At 41.8% G+C, this 27,875-nt stretch overlaps 1 protein-coding gene across 1 annotated transcript in view; it reads right to left on the reverse strand.

The window, feature by feature from the left end:
- Nucleotides 1-27,875, reverse strand: part of TMEM163 (transmembrane protein 163) — a 238,859-nt gene that overhangs the window by 46,279 nt on the left and 164,705 nt on the right. Inside the window, exon 5 of the mRNA XM_042948518.1 lies at nucleotides 3,331-3,427. Coding sequence (XP_042804452.1) covers nucleotides 3,331-3,427 — 97 coding nt within the window. The remainder of the gene's footprint in view (nucleotides 1-3,330; nucleotides 3,428-27,875) is intronic.

Below are 27,875 nucleotides of genomic sequence, written 5' to 3' on the forward strand. Positions count from 1 at the left end.
ACTTCAGCTCAGGTCATGATCTTGCGGTTCACGAGTTCGAGCCCCATGTCAGGCTCTGTGCTGACAGCTCAGAGCCTGGAGCCTGCTTCTAATTCTGTGTCTCCCTCTCTCTCTTCCCCTCACCTGCTTGTGCTCGCTCGTGCATGCTCTCTCTCAAAAAAATAAATAAAAGCATTAAAAATTTTTTTAATAGATGAATGGATAGAGAAGATGTGGTATATATATATACAATGGAATATTATTTATCCATAGAAAAGAATGAAGTCTTATCATTTGCAACAACATGGATGGAGCTAGAGAGCATAATGCTAAGTGAAATGAGCCAGTACGAGAAAGACAAATACCATATGATTTCACTCATATGTGGAATTTAAGAAACAAAACAAATGGAAAAAGGGAAAAAAAGAGACAAAAGAAGAGACAAACCCAAAAACAGACTCTTAACTATAGAGAACACATTCATGGTTACCAGAATGGAGGTGGGTGGAGGAATGGGTGAAATGAGAAAGGGATTAAAGAGTACACTTATGATGAGCACTGAGAAATGTATAGGATTGTTGAATTACTACATTGTACACCTGAAACTAACACGGTATATTAACTACACTGGAATTAAATATTTTTAATGTGTATTCATTTTTGAGAGACAGAGCATGAGCAGGGCATGGGCAGATAGAGGGAGACACAGAGTGTCAGCACAGAGTCCCATGTGGGGCTCAAACCTACAAACTGTGAGATCATGACCTGAGTCAAAGTCAGACACTCAACTGACTGAACCACCCAGGTGCCCCTAATTTTTTTTTAAAAGGCAGTTCTGGGGTGCCTGGGTGGCTCAGTCAATCATATGACCTCAGCTCAGGTCATGATCTCAGGTCCGTGAGTTCGAGCCCCTGCACCAGGGGAGCTCAAGCCCTGCTTCGGGTGAACTGGAACCCCGCTTCGGGTGAGTGCCGCTTCTCTCTCTCCCACCCCTCTCTTTGCCCCTCATTCACTTGTGCCCTCTCCCTCCCTCCCCCCCACCACCCTAAGGAAAAAAAAAAGTCAGATATGCAGTTGAGGGCAAGGATGAGGCTGTAACTTGGACCTAAATTCATGACATCACGGCCCTGAAGACCAGTCTCCTGGTTTCAACCGCCACAAGCATACTTTATTTGGCCTTCATGAAATTGTCCACCCACTCTCAACCAGGGTTTTCAAAAACATTTAATGAGTTGTCCATTTATTTCACATTAAACACAGGCTTCCACTGTCTGGAAGACTTGGAAGGTTTGACATCTCCGGGGCCACACACCCGCACAGCAAGTCTGCACGGCACCGCTAGAGGGCAGGCCTTTCCTCCAGGCACACTTTTGTCCCCATGGACCACCGGTTACACTAGAGCTTCTCCTGCGTTCAGGACTGGCTTCGGTGAGCATCTGATTACACCTCCTAATTCAGATGTGGAAAAATATTCATGCTGAATTACTGCAGGCCAGGGGTCAGGGGTCTGGCCATGGCCTGCTGGCTTCCCCAAACTTCCAGAGCAGAATGTGGGAACCCAAAGACTTGGGACTGAAACACTGTCAGCTACCACCTGGTATTCTTTTCTTAGAGTTCTGATGAGATGACCATAAATGGGTCTGATTCTTAAATCCCACACCAGAACTGATAAAAGATGCAGTGGGTGTGACTTCTCCAAGGACAGGTCCAGTCTTGCACAAAATCATGGACCTCTTCGCCCTCTCTGAAGCCTACATGGGACAGGGCATCAGACATTTATATCTTGGTGTGCAGTTTCAGTTGGTGACCTTCTTCCCTTAGGAGTATTTTCACTACATGATATGAGACTGTTCCCAGGTAAAGAGAGTTCCACTAGCAAGAGAAAGACAAGGAGGGTCCTTGCAAAGGTCCCTGAGCACAGCTACCCATTCCTTATCAAGTTAGCCCAGCTTCAAATTAATGGTTAATGCCTAAATAAATGAATGTCTCAACTAGCTTAGTGCTGAAAATTCTCACCAATAAACATTAGAGTGGAGGCATATTTCCATCCCCTGTAAAACACAAAGATGTTATCTGACAGACATCTTAACTAATCATACTTAATGCTTTCAGCTGTAAATTTTACCTAATGTCCGGGTTCTGACAGAATGGAACATAGGATAGCAAGTTTGAGGGAGAAAAAGGATGGAAAAGTCCAGGATGCCAGCCCATGGGGAGATCAGAGTTAGGGAATACAATCAATCGTGAGACTAAGAACACAGAGGAGTAAATAGGAATATTTCCGTCAGCTAGCTCTGCTCCCAACACAGCCTGAAAGCCATGGGCGGGTATCCATCTTTCCTCTGCCATTGCTGAGATATTAAAGAACAAGCTTCTGGCCCCTGTGACAACAACAAATAACAGTGAAGATCCTGGTGAGTTACCGAAGGATGGCTCTGATCTCAATTTCAGTTGTGGGAGGGGGGTAGCAAGTTCAGGCAGCCAGTGTCATTTCTCTCCTAAATGCAGTGAGATGCCCCATTCATTTTAATCCTCCCCATAAACACAAGCAATACCTCACTCCAGAAAGAATTAACGTATATTTTTCTAAAAGTGAAACGAAAGTTCTAAAAATTTAGGCCTTGTCTAAGATGGTGCATGTAGCCAAACTCAAATCAAACTCCATCTTAAAAGAAAAGCCCATATTTTTGCATTTAAATCACTATGTGACTTTTAAAGAGAGAATCACTGTAATGGCAGCATCTTTGTCTCTCGGTAAGTAAGCCAGCTGCTCTCTATGAAGATAACCTGATAGGAGACTATAAAAGATTTTTTTTTTCAGCATTACTAAGAGAGGGGGGCGAGAATCAGACTGCAGGTAATGACTCTCACCCAAAGAACAAAGCAGTCAAAGAGACTTTAATATGAAATTGCATCCTTCAGTTTCTGCATCCAAATGTCAGTTGCGCCAGAAAAATCCAATGTGAATGGATTTATGTGAGATGCAAAAGAGAAAAATAATTCTTATTACAATAACCACTGAATAGACAAAGGGCACAGATTGGATCACTCTGCTATACAAGCATCATCCCATTTCTTCTTACATAAAAGACGTATTGCTCTAAAAATAGTCAAAAAATCTAAGGAGAGAGACACAGAACCCAGAACCACCTCAACTATGTGAAGTTTTTTCGTCTTGCCCAGGGCTTCTCTCTGCCAAATCATTCACATTCTTCAATGAATTCTTCTACACTCCTAAAACATTGTTTATTCTCTTTCCACCTGCCCAACTTCCCCCAGTAAATCCTTTGTAAGAGGTAACATAGGAGGCTGGCACCTCCAGGAAAAATTGTTAAGGAAGAAGGACCTTACCACTTCTGGGAGCAGCCTAGTTGAGAGGTCATGGATGGCTTTGACCACTATGCATATGGATGACAGAAGGAAGATCACCCCCAAGATGACACAGGCTCTGTAAAGAAACAAAACATTGAGAATCTTAACTGTGAGAAGTCCACTCTGCTGATTCATGCAATAACACAACACAAAAGGCACTGGTACCCAACCATAATTTGCCACACTCCCACCATGACTGTCTATAGTTTCAGAATTGATACTGAATCATCTCTAGGAGAATATAATTTAGAGTGTTAACAGCAAAACCAACCCCATGGAAAAAGGGCTCACTATCCTACATAATCACAGAGTATCCCATGAGTGCCAACATGGGAGGAACTTCAAGACCGTTAAATCCATCTCTCAGGCCCAGCAACAAAACACGCTGGTCCTCTTCCAGCTGGAAGGTTCGGTGTTTAACAGCAGAATGAAGGCTCTGGCATGAGACATCCCAAGTTTTACCATTTACCATGCTTGCTCTTGGCTAACCTACTGAACTTCTTTTAGTCTTTATATCCTCACCCGTAAAACAGGAATAAAATTTCCCACCTGAAGATGAAATGAGCATCAAAAAATAACCCATCGATGTTGGCTTAAACAAAGGCAAAGTCTACTCTGGCTATCTCTTTCTGATATGGCATGATAGACACTATTGTATTTTCCCAAAGATAAAAAAGAAGAATTATTAGTAACAACAAAAGATAGAGTGTTTATGCCAAAGGGGAGTAGAACTCTTCAAAAAGGAGAGGAGAGGAGAGAAGGAAGGATGAGATCAACCAAGGCACCACAGGAGGAGGCAGGAGCAAGTTAGGGATGAGGTCAAGGGGAAAACCAGAGGATGTACAGCCAGGGGAATAGGGTGGGGGCTAGTAAGAAGTCTGTGAGGCCTCAGGACATAGGAGCTCTCTCTGGCAAATCAGACACAACAACTTGCAAGAGAAACAAAGATGAAAATGGAAAGTAAACAGGAGGACTTGATGATAGTAATACAAGAGTCAAAACATGAAATGAAAACAAAAAAAAGAGGAAAAAGTGAATGACTACAGTTAGCCTTAAATCATTTCTATCCCAACCTGATGACTCCCATCACTTGGCAGCCTCCTCAACCCTTTCCCCTGAGCTATCAAATAAAACCGTTTTTCTTCGTCCATCTTGGAGTCCCTTCTCTGGATTAACAGAATGGCCTCAAATTGCCCACCTAACATTGAAGTAACACTTGCTTAGAATCCTAATGAGCCTGTGGACAGACATGGTCCCCAAAACCTAAAAGTCAGAAATAAGCAGGTAAACAAGGTTGCTTGGAGCTCACTCAGTAGGCTTCTAATGCACACTCTAGTTGTAGGTTTTAGTCTTTCAAAAACACAGACAGGAAGAAGGGATCATTGCAGACTGATGCAAAACACAAAATATAGAGATTGTAGGAAAAGCAATGAATGGGTTGGGGATCCTGGTACAGACTCGAGCAAAAGAGGATCTGGCCCTATGAATCAAATGGGTGAGCTGCCCCCGGTGCCATACATCCTCATAACGAGCCTGGGGGAGAGAACACATGCTCAAGATAGAGAAAAGATATTTCAGGCAATAAGTATTCACTGATGCAGTGGCAGGAGGGAAGAACACTGATTTGAGGCATTGAGCCTGGGGCTGGTAACCCAGTCCTGGCATGACTATGGGGCAAAAGAGGCTGCAGCCAAGAGAGGTATCGTGAGGGAATGAGGCCCATCTAACAGAGGGTCTTTAGTGACAAGATACTGGAGCAAGACCAATGAATCCCAGGGCTCGGGGAATCAATGCCCCCAATGCTCTGGCCCCTGAGACCTAGCTATGCCCACAGGGAAGACTGCTGTAGGCCAGCTGTGACCAGCACTTGAAATAACCACTCCTCTCTGCAAAGACTGTGAGCAGTCCCATTATAGGAAAAGAGCCTAAAGTCAGGGTAGGCCTCCGATATAAATTTTGTGATGTGCTTTTCTCCATTCAAAAAAATTCCTGAGTGTCTACAAGAGAGACTCTCTGTGATTCACCCTTTCAGATAAATTTAACCACCAACTCAGTGCTTCTCAACCCAAGGGCATGCTGTACTCGTCTGGGATGGTTTGTTTGTTTGTTTGTTTGTTTTTTCAACAGCTGCTCAGAGACCACTCCAACTGTACCAGAATCTCTGGGGGTGAACCCAGACATCTACATTTTTTTGAAAGCTCCCTAGTAATTCCCACATGCACTGGGGCTGAGAGTCCTGCACCTAAACCCAGGAGAGGCTGTGTCCTTAGGGAGCTTCCACTGTGGTGTAGAAAACCACAACTCCCTGGACAGAAGGCAAGGAGGGAGCCGTCATCCCAGCTGGTGAGGAGGGAACAGGTCTAATGATCCCTAAGGGATGTGTAGTGTATCTTTTTACTGAGCAGCTTTCTCTCCCTGAGGCACAAATAGGCCAGCCACCACTTGGGTGCTAGAACTTCTACAGACAGTTTATTACAACATCTTCAGGAAGTTTTCATCTCCATACTTCTCTGGAGTAGGGGGTGGGAGAAGAAACAAATGTCTGAGCTTCTAGCTGACAGGCAACAGTAATGCTACAGGAACCTATTTTCTCCAGATGACTGCAGACACATGACTGCAATGCACAAAAAAGTGGATTTGAATTTCGTTTACATTTCTTAAGGAGAGAAGATGTAAAGGATGTGATGGTCGCCTTACATAATATCTTGCTTATATATCTTTAATCAAAATTACACTACAAATCTCCTAAGGGCAAGAACCATATTTTTTTTAATATATGAAATTTATCGTCAAATTGGTTTCCATACAACACCCAGTGCTCATCCCAAAAGATGCCCTCTTCAATACCCATCACCTCCCCTCCCCTACCTCCCACCCCCCATCAACCCTCAGTTTGTTCTCAGTTTTTAAGAGTCTCTTATGCTTTCGCTCTCTCCCACTCTAACCTCTTTTTTTTTCCTCCCCCTCCCCCCTATGGTTTTCTGTTAAGTTTCTCAGGATCCACATAAGAGTGAAAACATATGGTATCTGTCTTTCTCTGTATGGCTTATTTCACTTAGCATAACTTCCTCCAGTTCCATCCACGTTGCTACAAAGGGCCATATTTCATTCTTTCTCATTGCCACATAGTACTCCACTGTGTATATAAACCACAATTTCATTATCCATTCATCAGTTGATGGACATTTAGGCTCTTTCCACAATTTGGCTATTGTTGAGAGTGCTGCTATAAACATTGGGGTACAAGTGCCCCTATGCATCAGTACTCCTATATCCCTTGGGTAAATTCCTAGCAGTGCTACTGCTGGGTCATAGGGTAGGTCTATTTTTAATTTTTTGAGGAACCTCCACACTGTTTTCCAGAGTGGCTGCACCAGTTTGCATTCCCACCAACAGTGCAAGAGGGTTCCCGTTTCTCCACATCCTCTCCAGCATCTATAGTCTCCTGATTTGTTCATTTTGGCCACTCTGACTGGCGTGAGGTGATATCTGAGCGTGGTTTTGATTTGTATCTCCCTGATGAGGAGCGACGTTCAGCATCTTTTCATGTGCCTGTTGGCCATCTGGATGTCTTCTTTAGAGAAGTGTCTATTCATGTTTTCTGCCCATTTCTTCACTAGGTTATTTGTTTTTCGGGTGTGGAGTTTGGTGAGCTCTTTATAGATTTTGGATACTAGCCCTTTGTCCGATATGTCATTTGCAAATATCTTTTCCCATTCCGTTGGTTGTCTTTTAGTTTTGTTGATTGTTTCCTTTGCTGTGCAGAAGCTTTTTATCTTCATGAGGTCCCAATAGTTCATTTTTGCTTTTAATTCCCTTGCCTTTGGGGATGTGTCAAGTAAGAAATTGCTACGGCTGAGGTCAGAGAGGTCTTTTCCTGCTTTCTCCTCTAAGGTTTTGATGGTTTCCTGTCTCACATTCAGGTCCTTTATCCATTTTGAGTTTATTTTTGTGAATGGTGTAAGAAAGTGGTCTAGTTTCAACCTTCTGCATGTTGCTGTCCAGTTCTCCCAGCACCATTTGTTAAAGAGACTGTCTTTTTTCCATTGGATATTCTTTCCTGCTTTGTGAAAGATTAGTTGGCCATACTTTTGTGGGTCCAATTCTGGAGTGTCTATTCTATTCATTGGTCGATGTGTCTGTTTTTGTGCCAATACCATGCTGTCTTGATGATTACAGCTTTGTAGTAGAGGCTAAAGTCTGGGAGTGTGATGCCTCCTGCTTTGGTCTTCTTCAAAATTACTTTGGCTATTTGGGGCCTTTTGTGGTTCCATGTGAATTTTAGGATTGCTTGTTCTAGCTTCAAGAAGAATGCTGGGGCAATTTTGATTGGGATTGCATTGAATGTGTAGATAGCTTTGGGTAGTATTGACATTTTAACAATATTTATTCTTCCAACCCATGAGCATGGAATGTTTTTCCATTTCTTTATATCTTCTTCAATTTCCTTCATAAGTTTTCTGTAGTTTTCAGCATACAGATCTTTTACATCTTTGGTTAGATTTATTCCTAGGTATTTTATGCTTCTTGGTGCAATTGTGAATGGGATCAGTTTCTTTGTCTTTCTGTTGCTTCATTATTAGTGTATAAGAATGCAACTGATTTCTGTACATTGATTTTGTATCCTGCGACTTTGCTGAATTCATGTATCAGTTCTAGCAGACTTTTGGTGGAGTCTATCGGATTTTCCATGTATAATATCATGTCATCTGCAAAAAGCGAAAGCTTCATCTTTGCCAATTTTGATGCCTTTGATTTCCTTTTGTTGTCTGATTGCTGATGCTAGCACTTCCAACACTATGTTAAACAACAGCGGTGAGAGTGGACATCCCTGTCGTGTTCCTGATCTCAGGGGGAAAGCTCTCAGTTTTTTCCCATTGAGGATGATATTAGCCATGGGCTTTTCATAAATGGCTTTTATGATGTTTAAGTATGTTCCTTCTATCCCGACTTTCTTGAGGGTTTTTATTAAGAAAGGATGCTGAATTTTGTCAAATGCTTTTTCTGCATCAATTGCTAGGACCATATGGTTCTTATCTTTTCTTTTATTAATGTGATGTATCACATTGATTGATTTGTGAATGTTGAACCAGCCCTGCATCCCAGGAATGAATCCCACTTGACCATGGTGAATAATTCTTTTTATAAGCTGTTGAATTCGATTTGATAGTATTTTATTGAGAATTTTTGCATCCATATTCATCAGGGATATTGGCCTGTAGTTCTTTTTTTTTTTTTTTTTTTTTTTTTTTTTTTTTTTTTTTACTGGGTCTCTGTCTGGTTTAGGAATCAAAGCAATACTGGCTTCATAGAATGAGTCTGGAATTTTTCTTTCCCTTTCTATTTTTTGGAATAGCTTGAGAAGGATAGGTACTATCTCTGCTTTAAATGTCTGATAGAATTCCCCAGGGAAGCCATCTGGTCCTGGACTCTTATTTGTTGGGAGATTTTTGATAACTGATTCAATTTCCTCGCTGGTTATGGGTCTGTTCAAGCTTTCTATTTCCTCCAGTTTGAGTTTTGGAAGTGTGTGGGTGTTTAGGAATTTTTCCATTTCTTCCAGGTTGTCCAGTTTGTTGGCATAGAATTTTTCATAGTATTCCCTAATAACTGCTTGTATTTCTGAGGGATTGGTTCTAATAATTCCATTTTCATTCATGATTTTATCTATTTGGGTCATCTCCCTTTTCTTTTTGAGAAGCCTGGCTAGAGGTTTATCAATTTTGCTTATTTTTTCAAAAAACCAACTCTTGGTTTCATGGATCTGCTCTACAGTTTTTTTAGACTCTATATTGTTTATTTCTGCTCTGATCTTTATTTCTCTTATTCTGCTGGGTTTGGGGTGTCTTTGCTGCTCTGCTTCTAGTTCCTTTAGGTGTGCTGTTAGATTTTGTAGTTGGGATTTTTCTTGTTTCTTGAGATAGGCCTGGATTGCAATGTATTTTCCTCTCAGGACTGCCTTCACTGCATCCCAAAGCATTTGGATTGTTGTATTTTCATTTTCATTTGTTTCCATATATTTTTTAATTTCTTCTCTAATTGCCTGGTTGACCCATTTATTCTTTAGTAGGGTGTTCTTTAACCTCCATGCTTTTGGAGGTTTTCCAGACTTTTTCCTGTGGTTGATTTCAAGCTTCATAGCATTGTGGTCCGAAAGTATGCATGGTATGATCTCAATTCTTGTATACTTACGAAGGGCTGTTTTGTGACCCAGTATGTGATCTATCTTGGAGAATGTTCCATGTGCACTTGAGAAGAAACTATATTCTGTTGCTTTGGGATGCAGAGTTCTAAATATATCTGTCAAGTCCATCTGATCCAATGTATCATTCAGGGCCCTTGTTTCTTTACTGACCATGTGTCTAGATGATCTATCCATAGTTGTAAGTGGGGTATTAAAGTCCCCTGCAATTACCACATTCTTATCAATAAGGTTGCTTATGTTTGTGAGTAATCATTTTATACATTTGGGGGCTCCCGTATTCGGTGCATAGACATTTATAATTGTTAGTTCTTCTTGATGGATAGACCCGGTAATTATTATATAATGCTCTTCTTTATCTCTTGCTACAGCCTTTAAAGTCTAGTTTGTGTGATATAAGTGTGGCTACTCCAGCTTTCTTTTGACTTCTAGTAGCATGATAGATAGTTCTCCATCCCCTCACTTTCAATCTGAAAGTGTCCTCAGGTCTAAAGTGAGTCTCTTGTAGACAGCAAATAGATGGGTCTTGTTTTTTTATCCATTCTGATATCCTATGTCTTTTGGTTGGAGCATTTAGTCCATTTACATTCAGTGTTGTTATAGAAAGATATGGGTTTAGAGTCATTGTGATGTCTGTAGGTTTCATGCTTGTAGCGATGTCTTTGGTACTTTGTCTCACAGGATCCCCCTTAGGATCTCTTGTAGGGCTGGTTTAGTGGTGAATTCCTTCAGTTTTTGTTTGGGAAGACCTTTATCTCTCCTTCTATTCTAAATGACAGATTTGCTGGATAGAGGATTCTCGGCTGCATATTTTTTCTGTTCATCACATTGAAGATTTCCTGCCATTCCATTCTGGCCTGCCAAGTTTCAGTAGACAGATGCGTCACTAGTCTTATTGGTCTCCCTTATATATTAGAGCACGTTTATCCCTAGCTGCTTTCAGAATTTTCTCTTTATCTTTGTATTTTCCCAGTTTCACTATGATATGTTGTGCAGAAGATCAATTCAAGTTATGTCTGAAGGGAGTTCTCTGTGCCTCTTGGATTTCAATGCCTTTTTCCTTCCCCAGATCAGGGAAGTTCTCAGCTATTATTTCTTCAAGTACACCTTCAGCACCTTTCCCTGTCTCTTCCTCCTCTGGAATACTAATTATGCGTATATTATTTCTCTTTAGTGCATCACTTAGTTCTCTAATTTTCCCCTCATACTCCTGGATTTTTTTTTATCTTTTTCTCAGCTTCTTCTTTTTCCATAATTTTATCTTCTAGTTCACCTATTCTCTCCTCTGCCTCTTCAATCTGAGCTGTGGTCATCTCCATTTTATTTTGCAGCTCATTAATAGCATTTTTTAGCTCCTATTCTCTCCTCTGCCTCTTCAATCTGAGCTGTGGTCATCTCCATTTTATTTTGCAGCTCATTAATAGCATTTTTTAGCTCCTCCTGGCTGTTCCTTAGTCCCTTGATCTCTGTAGCAATAGATTCTCTGCTGTCCTTTATACTGTTTCCAAGCCCAGTGATTAATTTTATGACTATTATTCTAAATTCACTTTCTGTTATATTGTTTAAATCGTTTTTGATCAGTTTGTTAGCTGTCATTATTTCCTGGAGGTTTTTTTGAGGGGAATTCTTCCGTTTCGTCATTTTGGATAGTCCCTGGAGTGGTGCGGAACTGCAGGGCACTTCCCCTGTGCTGTCTTGAATAACTTGTGTTGGTGGGCGGGGCCGCAGTCAGACCTGATGTCTGCCCCCAGCCCACCGCTGGGGCCACAGTCAGACTGGTGTGTACCTTCTCTTCCCCTCTCCTAGGGGCGGGATTCACTGTGGGGTGGTGTGGCCCATCTGGGCTACTTGCACACTGCCAGGCTTGTGGTGCTGGGGATCTGGCGTATTAGCTGGGGTGGATTGGCAAGGTGCACCAGGTTGGGAGGGGCAGGCTCAGCTCACTTTTCCTTCGGAGATCTGCTTTGGGAAGGGCCCTGCAGCACCAGGAGGGAGTCAGACCCACCAGAGGGATGGATCCGCAGAAGCACAGCGTTGGGTGTTTGCAAGGTGCAAGCAAGTTCCCTGACAGGAACTGGTTCCCTTTGGGATTTTGGCTGGGGGATGGGCAAGGGAGATGGCACTGGCGAGCGCCTTTGTTCCCAGCCAAGCTGCGCTCTGTTGTCCGGGGCTCAACAACTCTCCTTCTCGGTGTCTTCCAGCCCTCCCGCTCTCCGAGCAGAGCTGTTAACTTATAACCTTCCAGATGTTAAGTCCCGCTCGCTGTCAGAACACACTCCATCCGGCCCCTCCACTTTTGCAAGCCAGATTCGGGGGCTCTGCTTTGCTGGCGGGCTGCCCCTCTGCCCCGGCTCCCTCCCGCCAGTCCGTGCAGCGCGCACTGCCTCTCCACCCTTCCTACCCAATTCTGTGGGCCTCTCGTCTGCACTTGGCTCTGGAGAATCCGTTCTGCTAGTCTTCTGGTGGTTTTCTGGGTTATTTAGGCAGGTGTGGGTGGAATCTAAGTGATCCGCAGGACGCGGTGAGCCCAGCATCCTCCTAAGCCACCATCTTCCGATGTCATATTCTGTTTTTCCAAGAACCATATTTTTATAGCTCAGTGTCTACAGGAGCACATAGCAGGTGCCCCATATGCATCTGTAGAATGGATGTAGTCACTAACCAATTAAGTAATCAGGAACTGATTTCTAAGTGTTCCCACACGGAGTTTAAGGGACATCAACTACTTACTCACACATACGTGAAGGGGAAAGACACTCTTAATACTTTAGCCAAAATGCCTATGGAATAGCCCACATTGTAAACCCACTCTGAAATGTAATGGAAATCAAAAGAAATTGATGGTTTGGTTTATTAATGTTGAATTTTACCAAAGTATAATCATATTTTCTACACAAACATACCTGTGAATACACTTAAAAATGTTTTAAAGCCCTATTTTCGTCCTGTTTTAAATGTGTTGCCAATTCAAAAACCACAGTCACCCTTCCTTAAACAGTGCTAGGAGCTTGCATGTCAAAGTTGCTCTCACAGCCTAAACCAGCTATTATTAGCAGAGAGTGTGATGCTATTTTTTAACATTTTATTAATAATATATTGTGTTTACATAGCAGCTTTGTCCTCAGGCACTCAGAGTTCTGCACATCAGCTCATAAATTCCCTGGAGGCCACTCACCGGATCTGAGTTTCTGTTATTCTGTTATTTTCAGTCTGAGAAGGAAAGAAGTGTGTTTCATAAACACAAGTGGTCAAAATGGGAAAGTCAAGGATTAGGGGCTTGCCCAGTATCACCCAAGGAGTTTGAAGTCCACTCAAATACAACCCAGTCTCCTGACTCCCTCCCAGAGGCCAGACCCAGTCAACCACCTGGCCACTAGAAGGTTCTTGGCATCCATGTCACATCCTCACGACTCCACTACCCTGGGAGAGCAGTGGCCTCCAGGATGCAGGGAAGATTTGGGTCAGGAGCCAACACTATATGGCTGCTTCTTTCTGCAAGTGTATGCTGCTTCCTGCTTTGGGAGGAGGCAGAAGGGGGAGCAATGGTGGGTAACCGCCCCATCAGCACATCCTGGCCTTTACCTGGAGAGGCTGGCCTGGCAAGTAAAGGGCAATGTGTCCATGGGCCTGACAGCACTGGGCAGCCAGGTCACTGGGATGAACACAGATTCCTTCTCCCTCCTGCTCAAACCCCAGAGGTGAAAAACATAATGATTCAGAAAGGGGCAAAGGCATTGTCCCCATCAACATAATCCCCCAAATGAACACATACTGAAGTTGAATTTAACCAGGACCACTGGGTGTCAAAGAGTGGTCTAAAGATCAGCAGCACCAGCATCACCTGGGAACTTGTTAGGACAGCAAATTCTTGAGTCCACCCCAGATCTGCTGAATCAGAAACTCTGGGGACGGCATCCAGTGATCTGTGTTTTAAGCCCTTCTGGTGTTTCTGATGCACAGTCAAGACAGAGTCTGTATTAGTCTTACCCAGGACACATTTAATGTCTGAAAGAAGACGAGTAAAATCTAGAGAAATGATTAAAGCCACTGGACATCTCTTTTTCTTCTGCTAAAGGCGACAAACTGCTCACTGTGCACGGCACTGTAATTCTATGAATAACCTTGCAGTAAGCATTCATTTTCTTGCCTCTGAAATCATAACGGCAAAACCTACTGACAGATACCCTCACATCCAAAAAGATGTCAGGTTGAAAGTCTTGTCCCTTACCAATTGTTGGTTTGAAGGTCTGTGGTTCACATTAATAAAGCATAAGTCTTATACCAATTCTAAGTTATTTTCCATGAGACCCAAACAGCCAAACAGAAGTTTTGTCTAGTCATCCCCTAATTTACAAAAGCCCTAAAACACAGTAGCCCTGGTAATTAATCAGTTCAGTCCACAGCTTAAAGTGTCAATGTTTTATTTATCATCTTTCACCCTGGTGCCCAAAGCATTTGTAATCTGGGCCATCATTCAAATGTGAAGTAATGAAAAATAAAAGACTGTCAAGTGATGAGCATACACACAAGTACTTAGAGAGGCACAATATCTGTGTTATTTTATTCTAGGTCCTCTCTCACTCCATGTATTCTTCCATTTTAAATAAGGCCACAAAGTCCATTTAGAGGCAGGATAAAGGGAAGGAGAAAGTGAGCAATGAATGCTTATCAGCCATTTCTCATTCTCTATAATGGCTATGCCAAACATTTGCCTCAAGATCACCATCTTCCTCTTACCCTTGATTCTCCTAAAACCCTAGACCCCATCTCCTTTCCTACCCACATTCCCATCTCTCTTCTCTACCTTCCATCCATGTGCTGCACTGTGAACAGGTTGTGATGTGAAGGGAAGTGGCTTGGATGAAGAATGTTCCCTCAAACCAGAGCTCTCTAGGCAAATGGTCCTTACCTTCCCCTGGTAAGATCAGCCTCAGCATGTAACCACCAACTCACACATAACCACCTCCCTCAACAAACAACCTTTTGTTCATATCCGTATGAATATACAAGCTGACTAGAACCCACCCAAGTAAAATCTCATTTACACAGGACTTTTTTTTCCTAGCTTCAATGTTAGGGACAAAAGTCAACACAAGGGATTTATAAAACAATTAGATTCTATAGCAACGCAGTCCAAAAGAATTTTCTGTGAACGTGGAGTGTTCTATTCTGCACTAGCCATATGTGTCTATTGAGTGCTTCAAATGTTGCTAGAATAACTGAAGAAATGAAATTTTCATTTCAATTACTTTCTATTAATTACAATTTAAATGGCCACATATGGTTAGTGACTACCACATCAGGTAGTGCATCTCTAAAGGCTGCACTGAAAATACAGAAGTTCGTCAATGTATGTATATATGCATGCTGTCTGTATATATTCTCTTTATATCTATCTATCTATCCATCCATCCATCCATCCATCCATCCTCTATATTTTCTTGATGAAAGGAAGGGAGGAAGGGAGGAAGGCAAGCCCAGAAGCTACTTATCAGGATCAGGTAAATTTATGTGGGCTAGCAGGGTCTGCTGTAGGAAATTTCGCAAAGATGCATCATGCCTTTAGTATCCTCCACAAATGAATGCATCATTTCTCTATCCAGTAAAGCCCTCCAACTCCCCAGGTTTACATGCCAAGTCTCACTCTTGTTCTCATCTAATGTCAGCCAATCGCAGCTATAGCTACTGTTCCACCAGAGGTAACTGCATTTTAGAAGGGGATTTGTACTTCAGTCGTTCACATTTTAAGGTCTACATGCCAAGTCCTGAGGCTAAGGAAAATATCATCTATTCACAGCCACCGGAGAGCACAAATGTAGGAAAATCATCAAAGGAAGTCATTACTTATGAATGTGAAAATGGGCAAGGAACAAAATGAACAAATGGAGTAAGGTGGTGAAATACAACCTGGGGACAGAGTGAGAAGGAAGGATGGCTCTGCAGTGAGACATTTGAGCTGGGTCTAGAAGAATGGACAAGAATCATCAAGCAGGAAAAAATGGAAGGCTAGGGAGGACACTCAATGCAGAGTGGACTTAATGAGCAAAAGTGTGAAGACATAGCACTGTGGTGCCCTGCTTCAGGGAAAAGTGGAGATGCTACACATGAATATGTTCATGCCCCTATTCAGGACAGGTCACATGTTAGGCCACAAAACAAGTCTCAATAAATTAAGGAAAACTGAAATCATATCAAGCATCTTTTCTGGCCAAAATGTTATAAAACTAGAAATCAATTACAAGAAAACAAGTGGAGAAAACCACAAACATAGGAGGCTAAACATGCTACCAAGCAACCAATGGGTCAACAAAGAAATCAAAAGAGAAATTTAAAATACACCCAGAGACAATTGAAAATAGAAACACAATGGTTCAAAATCTTTGGGACACAGCAAAAGCAGTTCTAAGAGGAAAGTTTATAACAATACAGACCTACCCCAAAAAACAAGAAAAGTCTCAAATAAACAATTGAACTTTATACCTAAAGGAACTAGAAAAGCCCAAAGTTAGTAAAAAGAAGGAAATAATAAAGATCATAATGGAAATAAAAGAAATAAAAACTAAAAAAAATAATAAATGAAACTAAGAGCTAGTTATTTGAAAAGATAAAATTGATAAACCTTTAGCCAGATTCATCAAGAAAAAAAGAGGGGCACCTGGGTGGCTCAGTCGGTTAAGCGTCTGACTTCGGCTCAGGTCATGATCTCACAGTTCGTGAGTTCAATCCCCGCGTCGGGCTCTGTGCTGACAGCTCAGAGCCTGGAGCCTGCTTCACATTCTGTGTCTCCCTCTCTCTCTGCCCCTTCCCTGCTCATGTTCTGTCTCTCTCTGTCTCAAAAATAAATAAACATTAAAAAAAAAGAAAAGAAAAGAAAAAAAGAAAGAAGGGGTGCTGGGATGGCTCAGTCAGTTGAGTGTCCAACTTCGGCTCAGGTCATGATCTCGTGGTGTATGAATTTGAGTCTCGTGTCAGGCTCTCTGCTGTCAGCGCAGAGTCCACTTTGGATCCTCTGTCTTCCTGTCTCTGCCCCTACCCCATTCTCACACTGTCTGCCTCAAAAATAAATTTAAAAAAAGGAAGAAAAAAAATAAGATTCAAATAAATAAAATCAGAAATCAAAGAGAACTCAAAATCCAAACTACAGAGATACAAAAGATTATATACAATACTATGAAAAAATATATGCCAATAAATTGGACAACCCAGAAGAAATGGATAAATTCCTAGAAACATACAATCTTGCAAATTAGATTCATGAAGAAATATAAAACATAAACAGATGAATTACTAATAACAAAATTGAATCAGTAATCAAAAATTCCCAACAAACAAAAGTCCAGGACCAGATGGCTTCCTAAGTGAATGCTACCAAACATTTAAAGAAGAGTTAATAGCTTGTACACCTGAAACTAATGTAACACTGTATGTTAACTATACTGAAATTAAAATTAAAAACTTAGTAAAATTTAAAAAAAAATTAGGAACAGAGGCTTTGAAGAAGTAGGGGTGAAAAAAGAAGAGTTAATACTTATCCTTCTCAAACTATTCCAAAAAATAGAAGAGGAAGAAGTGCTTTCAAATTCATTCTACAAGGTCAGCAATGCCCTGATAACAAAACCAGATAAAGACACAATAAATAAATAAATAAATAAATAAATAAATAAATAGTTATAGGTCAATATCTCTGATGAACATACATGCAAAAATCCTCAACAACATATTAGCAAACTGAATTCCACAACGCATTAAAAGGATTATTCACCATGACCAAGTGAGATTTATTCTAGGAATGCAAGTGTGATTCGGTATACACAAATCAATCAGTATGGTATACCACATTAAGAAAGTGAAGGATAAAAATCATATGACTATCTCAATAGATATAGAAAAAGCATTTGACAAGATGCAATATCCATTCATGATAAAAACATTCAATAAAGTGGATTTAGAGGGAATATACCACAACATGATAAAAGCCACATATAACAAACCTACAGCTAACATACTCAATGGTGAAATGCTGAAAGCATTTCCTCTAAGATCAGAAGCAAGACAAGGATGCCCATTCTCACAACTTTTATTCGACATAGTACTAGAAGTCCTATCCATAGCAATCAGACAAGAAATAAAAGGCATCCAAACTGGTAAGAAAAATGAAACTGTCATTATTTGCAGATCACACGATATTATATAAAGAAATCCTAAAAGACTCCACCAAAAAACAAACAAAACCTCTTAGAAATGAGTTCAGTAAAGTTGTAGGATACAAAATTAATAGAGAAATCTGTTGCACTTTTTAAAAACTTTTTTAATGTTTATTTTCTTTAACATTTATTTATTTTTGAGAGACAGAGAGAGACACAGAGTACAAGCATGGGAGGGAGAGAGAGAGAGGGAGACACAGAATCCAAAGCAGGCTCCAAGCTCCAAGCTGTCAGCACAGAGCCCGATGTGGGGCACGAACCCAAGAACCGTGAGATCATAACCCGAGCCAAAGTTCAGTGCTTAACCAACTGAGCCACCCAGGTGTCCCAATGTTTATTTCTGAGAGACAGGCAGATTATGAGCAGGAGCGGGACAGAGAGAGAGGAAGACACAGAATCCGAAGTAGGCTCCAGGCTCTGAGCTACCAGTACAGAGCCCAATGCGGGGCTCAAACCCACAAACCGTGACATCATGACTTGAGCTGAAGTTGGACACTTAACTGATTGAGCCACTCAGGCACCCCAGTTGCATTTCTATACACTAATAATGAGGTGGCAGAAAGAGAAATTAAGAAAAAAAATCCCATTTACAAAAAAGAATAAAATAGCTAGGAATAAATTTAACCAAGGAGGTGAAAGACCTGTATTCTGAGAACCATATGACAATGATGAAAGAAATTAAAACAAGATAAATAAATGGAAAGATATACCATGGTCATGAATCGGAACAATACTATTAAAATGCCCATACTTCCAAAAGCAATCTACAGATTCAATGCAATCCCTATCAAAATGGTGATAGCTTTTTTAAAAGAGTTAGAACACATAATCCTAAAATTTGTATCAAACCACAAACACCTCAAATAGACAAAATAATCTTTAGAAAGAAGAAAAAAGCTGAATGCATCACAATCCCGGATTTCAAAATATACTACAAAGCTGTAGCAATCGAAAGAATATGGTACTGGCACAAAATTAGACACACAGATCAGTGGAAAAGAACAGAAAGCCCAGAAATAAATCTATGTTTATATGGTCAAATTAACCTACAACAAAGGAGGTAAAAATACACAATGGAGAAAAAGAAAGTCTCTTTTGATAGATGGTGTTGGGGAAATTGGATGGCTAAATGAGAAAGAATGAAACTGGACTACTTTCTTACATCATACACAAAAATAAAATAAAAATAAATTAAAGACCTAAATGTAAGACCTGAAACCATAAAACCACTAAATGAAAACACAAGCAGTAAACTCTGGAACATCAGCCTTAGTAATATTTTTCTGGATCTGTTTCCTCAAGCAGGAGAAACAAAACCAAAAATAAGTGGGATTACATCAAACCCAAAAACCTTTTGCACAGTGAGGGAAACCATCAACAAAAGGGGAATCTATTGAATGGGAGAAGATATTTGCAAATGATATATCCAATAAGGGGCTGTTATTCAAAATACACAAAGAACTTACACAACTCTATACCAAAAAAAAAAAACATACTCCAAATAAAAATGGGCAGAGGAACTGAATAGATTCTTTTTCCAAAGAAGACCTATAGATGGCCAACAGACATGTGAAAAGATGCTCAACATCACTAATTATCAGGGAAATGCATATCAAAACCACAGTGAGCTATCACTTCATACTTGTCAGAATGGCTAGTATCAAAAAGACAACAGAAAACAAGAGTTGGTGGGGATATGAAGAAAAAAGAATTCTTGTACATTGTTGGTGATAATGTAAACTGGTGCAGCCACTGTGGAAAACGGTATGGGGGTTCATCAAAAAATTAAAAATAGAGATACCATATGATCCAGCAATTCCACCTCTAGGTATTTACCCAAAGAAAATGGAAATACTAATTTTAAAAGATATATGCACCCCTATGCTTACTTACATTATGCAAGATATGGAATAGAAGCACCTGAATACCTAACAACAACTGAAAGGATAAATAAGATGTGATATTGGGGCGCCTGGGTGGCTCAGTCGGTTGAGCATCCGACTTCAGTTTAGGTCATGATCTCACAGTCCGTGAGTTCGAGCCCTGCGTCGGGCTCTGTACTGACAGCTCAGAGCCTGGAGCCTGTTTCAGATTCTGTGTCTCCCTCTCTCTCTGCCTCTCCCCCGCTCATGCTATGTCTCTCTCTGTCTCAAAAATAAATAAAAACATTAAACAAAAATTTTAAAAAATAAGATGTGATAGATATAGATCTATAGATATACACACATACATATACATACACGCACAGACAGACATACACAGAGAGAGACACACAATGGAGTATTAGTCATAAACAAAAGAATGAAATCAGGGCACCCAGATGGCTCAATGAGTTGAGCCTCCATCTTCAGTTCAGGTCATGATCTTGGTTTGCGGGTTCGAGCTCCACATGAAACTTGTTGCTGACAGAACAGAGCCCGCTTCAGATCCTCTGTTCTCCCTCTCTCTGCCCCTCCCCTGCTCATGCTTTCTCTCTCAAAAATTAAATAAATATTTAAAAAATTTAAAAAGAATGAAATCTTGCAATTTGCAACAACACAGATGGACCTAGAGGGTATAATGCTAAGTGAAATGAATCACTCTAAGGCAAGTAACATATGCTTTCACTTACATGTGGAATCAAAAAACAAAAAAGCAGAAACAGATCCATAAGTACAGAGAACTGGTAGATGCTGTTGAGGGCCAGGGGGAAGGGCATGGATGAAATAGGCAAAGGGGACTAAGAGGTATAAACTTCCCAATACTGTATAAAATAAAAAAGTCACAGGGAATGAAAAATACACCATAGGGAATATAGTCAATAATATTTTAATAACTTTGTGTGGCAACAGATGATAACCACACTTAACCATAGTGAGCATTTTGTAATGTGTATAATTGTCAAATCACTGCATTGTACACCTGAAACTAATAATTGTCTGTCAACTGTACTTTAATTTTTTAAAAATGTTTTGATTTTAAAAAAAGTGAAGATGCTATTCCTAGAGCATTTGCCTAAGGAGAGCAGCCATGCGAGGACCACATGAAAAATGTCCCTCTGTGTCCTGAAAGTCCCCTCAAGATGGCAGATGCAAAATCCATGGCACACACAATGGCTCTTAGATGGTTACATGGACCAGAGTGTCGTATTTAATAGTTATGTATTTCAACATACAGAAGGAAAAAACTTGGTTATCATCCCATGCCTTCAAAGACTCTATTGGGAAAAATTAAGATTATATTTAGACAAATATTCAGTAAATAACAGCATAGGTGGTATGCAGATAGGACAAAGATGATCAAGGTCAAACACACATGTCTGAGTAATGACAGGAAGTCACTGGAGGATTTTAAGCAAGGAAGACCCATGGTGTCTGTCATCAGGGCTTTACAAAGACCCTCTGACTGGGGGTGGGGTTTGACAGGGTTGAAGGGAAACTAAGAGGGGATCAGCTGGGAGACAGTGCTAATGGTCATGAACACAAAGTGATGACTCCCTACCAGGGGGCCAGGACAGCTGAGAGGGATCAACAAGGAAAGACACTAAGGAACCTAAATTGATCAAACTTGGGAACTGACTAGATATGGACAGTGGACACCAGGACAACCTCGATTTTGAGACTGGCTGAAAGAGAAGTGGTGCCCATTGATGAGCAGGCATCGTGAGGCTGGAGTGGGGAGCTGGCAGGGAGTCTAGTTTGGGACTTGCTAAGCTTGAGGAGGAATACCCAGACAGCCAGATGAACTTAGTCAAAGAGGCATCTCTTAAGGCTGGCCTCCCAGGGCCATTTTCCTGGGGCCCCCAGGTCTCACATTGTTGTTTCTGTGGTGTGGAGAGAAGGAAGGAGAGAAAATAAAAAGGGAACAGCCATCCTAAGAGTGGACAAACCCTACCTAACACCTCTACTTCCAATATACACTACAAGGGAAATGCATGTCTAGAGCCAGGACCCAGGCTCTTTGAACCCATCAATACTGATTTGACACCTACTGTGTTCTGATGCAAGGATTCAGCCACAAACAACAAAGTGAATAAACACTTGCTCTCCCAGAGCTTACCCAGGGAGAGTCAGACAATGAGAAGGTAAACAAATGAGCATATGCTGTACAGAAACATAAACAACATAGAGGAGGAGAATGAGGAGAGTATTGATTTTTTTTAAGATTTTATTTTTAAGTAATCCCTACACCCAAGGTGGGGCTCGAACTCGCAATCCTGAGATCAAACATCACCTGCTCTACCCACTCAAGCCAGCCAAGCACCCCAAGAGTGTTCTCTCTGATGATAAGACACTCAGCCGAAGACCTAGAAGATAGGAGAGTAAGCTGTGCAGCTAACTACCTGGGAAGAACACTCTGGGCAGGGGGAACAGAGGGCAAGGGCTTGTGCACAGAAGGGAACTCAGCTTATTCAGTGAAGAGCTAGGAGGCCACCATGGCTGGAACGCAGCATCCGCTCAGGGCCTCAAGGTCATAACCAGAACGTGGGCCTTTACTCCAGGTGGGATGGGAAACCAACAAAGGATTGATCAGAGAAATGATTTCCGTTTAAACAGGGTGGCTACGGCCACTCTGCTGGGAACAGGCCAGTGGAAGCAGGAAGACCAAAGGGAAGGTAACTTCAGTGAACCTCAAAAGAAATGATGCTAGCAGAGGGCAAAAGTGAAGGTGGGGAGGGGCAGTTCCTGTGAGATCCAAGGCACGTTTGCTGATAGTTCACTATTTGCCACCTAGTGAAGAAAGAAGGGGACTGGTGGTTTTTAGAAAGATTTGAAAAGAATTTTCAGGATGAACCTTTGTTTCTCAGGAGAATAAGAATATCCAGAAATCACTACTTAGGCAAACTGGTTATTCGAAGTGAACCATTTAGGAATTTTCAGGAAAAAATTTTTTTCAGTGTCAGCTCAGTTATCTGTATCAATTTCAATTTTGTCTATGCATAGTACATGGTAATAGCCTCTGCAGAGAACAGAGGGGGAAGGAGAGGCTTGCTTTTCCCTTCATACCGTATCATGCTTTTTGTGTTTTTTTAAAACAATGTGCAAGTACCACCTATTAAAATAAAAAAAAAAAAAAACCGCATCAATCTTGAGACTAAGGTTATTTCCTGACGGTCTACCAGATGCCAAAAAGCCTGCCATGTACTAGATACAATGACACAAGAGTCCTTTTCCTCCAAGAGTAGAGAAAGAGGGTATCTAAACCACACAGGAATCTTCTAGGGGCGCCTGGGTGGCTCAGTTGGTTAAGTGTCCAACTTCAGCTCAGGTCATGATCTCACGGTTTGTGAATTCAAGCCCTGCATTGGGTTCTGTGCTGACAGTTCAGAGCCTGGAGCCTGCGTCAGATTCTGTGTCTCCTTCTCTCTCTGACCCTCCCCCACTTGCTCTGTCTCGCTCTCTGTCTCTCAAAAATAAATGTAAAACAAAAAAAATTTAAACCACACAGGAATCTTCTAGAGAAGTTGAGATTGGAGGTGACTTTGAAACAACCCAAAGCAGCTAGGTTGGTAAGCAGGAGTGAAGAGTATATTCCAGGAAAAGGGAAAGTATGTGCAAAGGTGTATTAGAATTCACTTGTTCAGCATGCTTTCATGACAAACCTACTTTGTACCACAGGCACTGCTCTAGGGAGGGAGTCATACAGATACAGGGGGAAGAAGCTTCCAGGCAGAAGGAAGAGCAAGAGTCTGAGGCAGAAGACTGCATGCCATGATGGAAGAACACCAAGGCAGCTGGTGGGCTAAAGAGGAGTGAGGGAGGGGGAAAAGGATGAAAGTGAGGTCAGAGGGTAGGGGTCATGTAAACTCTTAGATCTACTCAAAGGATCTAGGCCTTTATAAAGATAGGAAGCCACTGGAAGCTGTGACTTGGAGATGCTGGGATGTCACATGTTCTAACAGGATCACTGCCGCCTGCCAAAGACAACCAGGGAGGACAGTCAGAATGCTGCCGCAGTGACACAGGCCACAGAGGGGCAACCAATGGGTTCTGGACCAGGAATGCAACATGCAAGGGGTGAGTCACTGGATATCTTCTGATTTCAGATTTTGGTCTGATCAGGGATATATTCTGAGGGTACAGTTGACAAGTTTTGCTGACATGTAGCCTGAAATAAATAAGATTCAATGATTGGAGGTTTGTGACCTTGAAAGATGGCGATACCACTTCCTGAGTTAGGGAAGACCACAAGAGAGGCAGGTTTCTTTGAGGGGTGGCGGGAGAGGGGGATCAGGAGTTCAGTTTGGGACACACTATGTTTGGGATGTCTGCTAGGCAGCCAAGTGGAGGTGCTGAGAAAGCAGATGGAGATAAAAGTTTAGTTTTGGAGAAAAGTTCAACTGGGGACATAAACTGGAGTCAAAAGATTGTATTTATATCCTTGAAAGTGGACACGACCATTTTTTAAGAATCACAGTGCTTGAGTAAGACTGGAGTGAATTCTCCAAAAGGGATCCTGGCCAGGAAGCCAGGCAGAGAGGTAGACAAGGGTCAACAGTGAAGAACATCATATACTAAGCTAAGGTGTATATCTTTCTTATGAAAACCATGCAGAGCCTCTGACCACTTTGAAAATGATGGAGTAAGAGGATTAGAATTGCATTTTCTTTTTTTTTAATGTTTATTTTTGAGATAAAGAGACACAGTGTGTGAGCAGGGGAGGGGCAGAGAGAGAGGGAGACACAGAATCTGAAGCAGGATCCAGGCTCTGAGCTGTCAGCACACAGCCCGATGCGGAGCTGGAACTCATGAACTGTGAGATCATGACCTGAGCCAAAGTCAGAGGCTTAACCAACTGAGCCACCCAGGTGCCCCTAGATTTGCATTTTCAACAGCTGATGTGGGCAGCACCTCTTAGGAACATCTGCTGGGGCTTCTCTGCTCCACATCCATTCCCCTTTCAGTGGTAGCAGGCCTCAATCCTCCTCATCATCCCCACTGTTCTCAAAGGGGGAACTGATAGCCACTACAGCCTGCCTTGAACCAAGCCACCCAACCCAAGCTTGGCCTGATCAGATATTCTTCCATGGACTCTGAATCCATGATAAATGATAACAAGGAAGGGAAAACAGAGATGCTTCATCCCACTGTAGGGATGACCAGAAGGTCAAGCTCAGCTGGGACTCAACCAGAGGGGTTAACCAATGTCTCTCCAGGTAGTCAGGCTTCCTACAGAATGGCCAACTCCCCCAAAGCAAGTGTTCCTTGGGAATCAGGTAGAAGCTGCCAGGCCTTCCTTGGAAGTCATGCAGCATCGTTCCAGGGTGTTCCGTGGGTTACAAGTGAGTCACAGACCCGCTGAAATTAAAGGGAAGAGAGAGAGATACCACCTGTTGATGGGAAAATGACAAGGGAATATTGGGAAGGCGACATACTAGGTTAGTAAATCCTTTGCTTCTGGAGACTTCCTTGCACTAGGACAAAGGTAGTTCATGCTGAGAGCCAGGTTCTGCATGGCAGTGGACAAGAGGATGAATGCATGTCAGAAGAAACTGGGGAGGTCAGTTCCCAGGAGGCCTGTGGCAGATTGCATCACTGTTCATAACAACTTGATCCTCCACATTCCTTCTCTTGCCACGTGCTTCTCAGCAACTCTGTGCAGGGGAATTGTGCATCCCACCCACTGTCAGTCTTGGACGGGGGACTTGCGTTGGCCAATCGAATGTGAGTAGGGATGCCATACACCACACCTGAGCAGAAGCTCTGCATGGCTGGTTTGGCCTTACTTCTGTCCTGTGAAATAAGCACAGAAATCCTCCAAGAAGAGTTATTTCCCCAGCCCAAGACTTGAAATACAAACTCCATTCGTATGAACGTGGCTATATCATCAAACTTTGGCTTAAGTGGGAAATGACGGAGAAATTCATGAGTGTGGTTTAAGTAAGGCACTGAGATCTGGAAGTTGTATGTTACCGCAGCAAAACTGACAGATAGGAGGTTCCTGGAAGAGAAAAGTCTTACGGTGGTAGCAGCAGCAGCAGCAGCAAAAAGCTATCTCAAAAAAGGAGCCCCTGGACCGGAGCACATGGCTGCCAGTTAAAAGCCGTTAGAGAACACCTGTCCGATGGCAGCTTTGTTTCTGCAGGCAGGAGTCCACTCAAGGTTTAGTCCACCCTGAAAAGCAGGCAATCCCATTGTCACAGATATGTACAAAAACCACTCCTTGAATGAGTATTTTTACTGAATCAAAAAAATATAAACAAGAACAGAAGCCTCCTTATGACCCCTGGACCACCCAGGAGGCACCAGGCACCAACCCTCCTGTCCTGTCTCTCTGGGACCTGAAAAGCTCTGCACCTTCAGGACACATGCTTATCAGCAGGATTTGGTTAATTGAATCTTTTCTTTCTCTTCATCCCTAAAAAATACTCTTATCATTTGCTCAGTAACATATTCTCCAGTGTTCCTAGCCTACTTGATCGTGGTATTTAAAGTAATTGGGTTAAACTGTACACTCCCTTTGATCCACTCCTGGGAATCTATCCCTAAAGAAAAAGCTTTTTGGAGAAGAATGTTCATAGCAGCATTATTTACGTTGAAAAGTGGAGAAGTTAAATGTGCCACAAAAGGAATATTGAAGTTACTGTGATACACTAATTCAGGAGACCATTAAGTGCTATTTAAGAGTGCTTTTGACGATAACAAAGTGTCCAAATGATAAAATATTAACTGAAAAGTCAGGATATAAAATTTCATATATACAAATTAGAAATATATAATACAGAGGCGCCTGGATGACTCAGTCAGTTGAGTGTCCAACATCAGCTCAGGTCATGATCTCGCAGTTCGTGGGTTCAAGCCCCGTATCGGGCTCTGTGCTGACACAGCTCAGAGCCTGGATCCTGCTTCGGAGTCTGTGTTTCCCTCTCTCTCTGCTCCTCCCCTGTTCACACTCTGTCTCTCTCAAAAATAAACATTAAAAAAATTTTTTTAAATACATAATACAAATAAGTCTAACCTAAACTAGGGGAAAATTTTTGGCAGAAAATATACTAAAAAGTAACAAAGAGGGAGAAGATAGACTTCTTTCTCTTTTACTTTTCTGTATGTCCTACTTTTATAATGCAAAGAAAGTTTCTAAAAATGCCTTCTCCAGCAACCTCACTTTTAACATTTCCTTTTATCATATCCTCATAAGACATCAAATGCTGCTCACTATCAAGTTTCAAACTTGGTGCAAATTTATCAGGTTTTAACGGAGCATCTCCTGCGTGTCCTGCACAGTACAGGGGCACAGGTGGAAGCTGTGCTCTTGGGTCAGTTACAGCACAGTTGTGGGGACAGTATAGTAAGCTTCTATTCAAGCTCAACTGTTCATGTTTCCTCTTCCAAGACATGGAATTTTTCAATTATAAGTAAAAAAGGAATGATAAAATAACAAAAACAAAAAACACTACTTTCCTCCGAAAATTGTGAACGTAAGTAAGATGATGAATAAAATGCCACATGTCAGTAAGATAATATTGAACATTGGTAATATGTAGGTAAAGAAAACATTTCTAATTTAATCCTATAGCATTTTCTTCCAGTCCTGGGACTTCTAGTAAAACCTATCACTTAGCATGCCCTATCCGAAAGAGAATCTTAGGACCAAGTGCTATGGATATGAATTCCTCGAGGCAGACATGCCCTGGCATGTGGGCAAGAGTCTGTGACTTCCAGAGAACTTTCACAGACTTGTGGACTTCTCATCAGTGATGCTTCTGACAAGTTAGGCCAAGAGAAGGGCAAGAGCGGAGAAAGAGAGAAGGGCAAGAGCGGAGAAAGAGAGAAGGGCAAGAGCGGAGAAAGGCCTCAGTAAAGTCTGGGCCTGACCAGGATTTTAAGGCTAGTCAACAGCTGAATTGGACTCAAACCCAACTGTGAGCCTTGAAACATAGATAAGTTGGAATTTTCTTTATCTGTCAATTTGAACACACAAATTGTTGCACAGAGTTTATGTCCAAACTGTTGGATTGCTGGACTCACTGAGTTGGGGTGGGGCTCAGGAGTTCTGAGTTCTAGATCTATCACTGCCTTTAATTTAGGGAAGAATAAGAAAATAGTCCAACTTCTCTAGACCTCGGTCTCCTCCTTTGAAAATGAGCAACTTTGACTTCATCATCAAGGTCCTGACACTCTCAAATTCTAGTCTAAATG

This window comes from Panthera leo, chromosome C1 (assembly GCF_018350215.1).
Source record: "Panthera leo isolate Ple1 chromosome C1, P.leo_Ple1_pat1.1, whole genome shotgun sequence".
NCBI lineage: Eukaryota > Metazoa > Chordata > Mammalia > Carnivora > Felidae > Panthera > Panthera leo.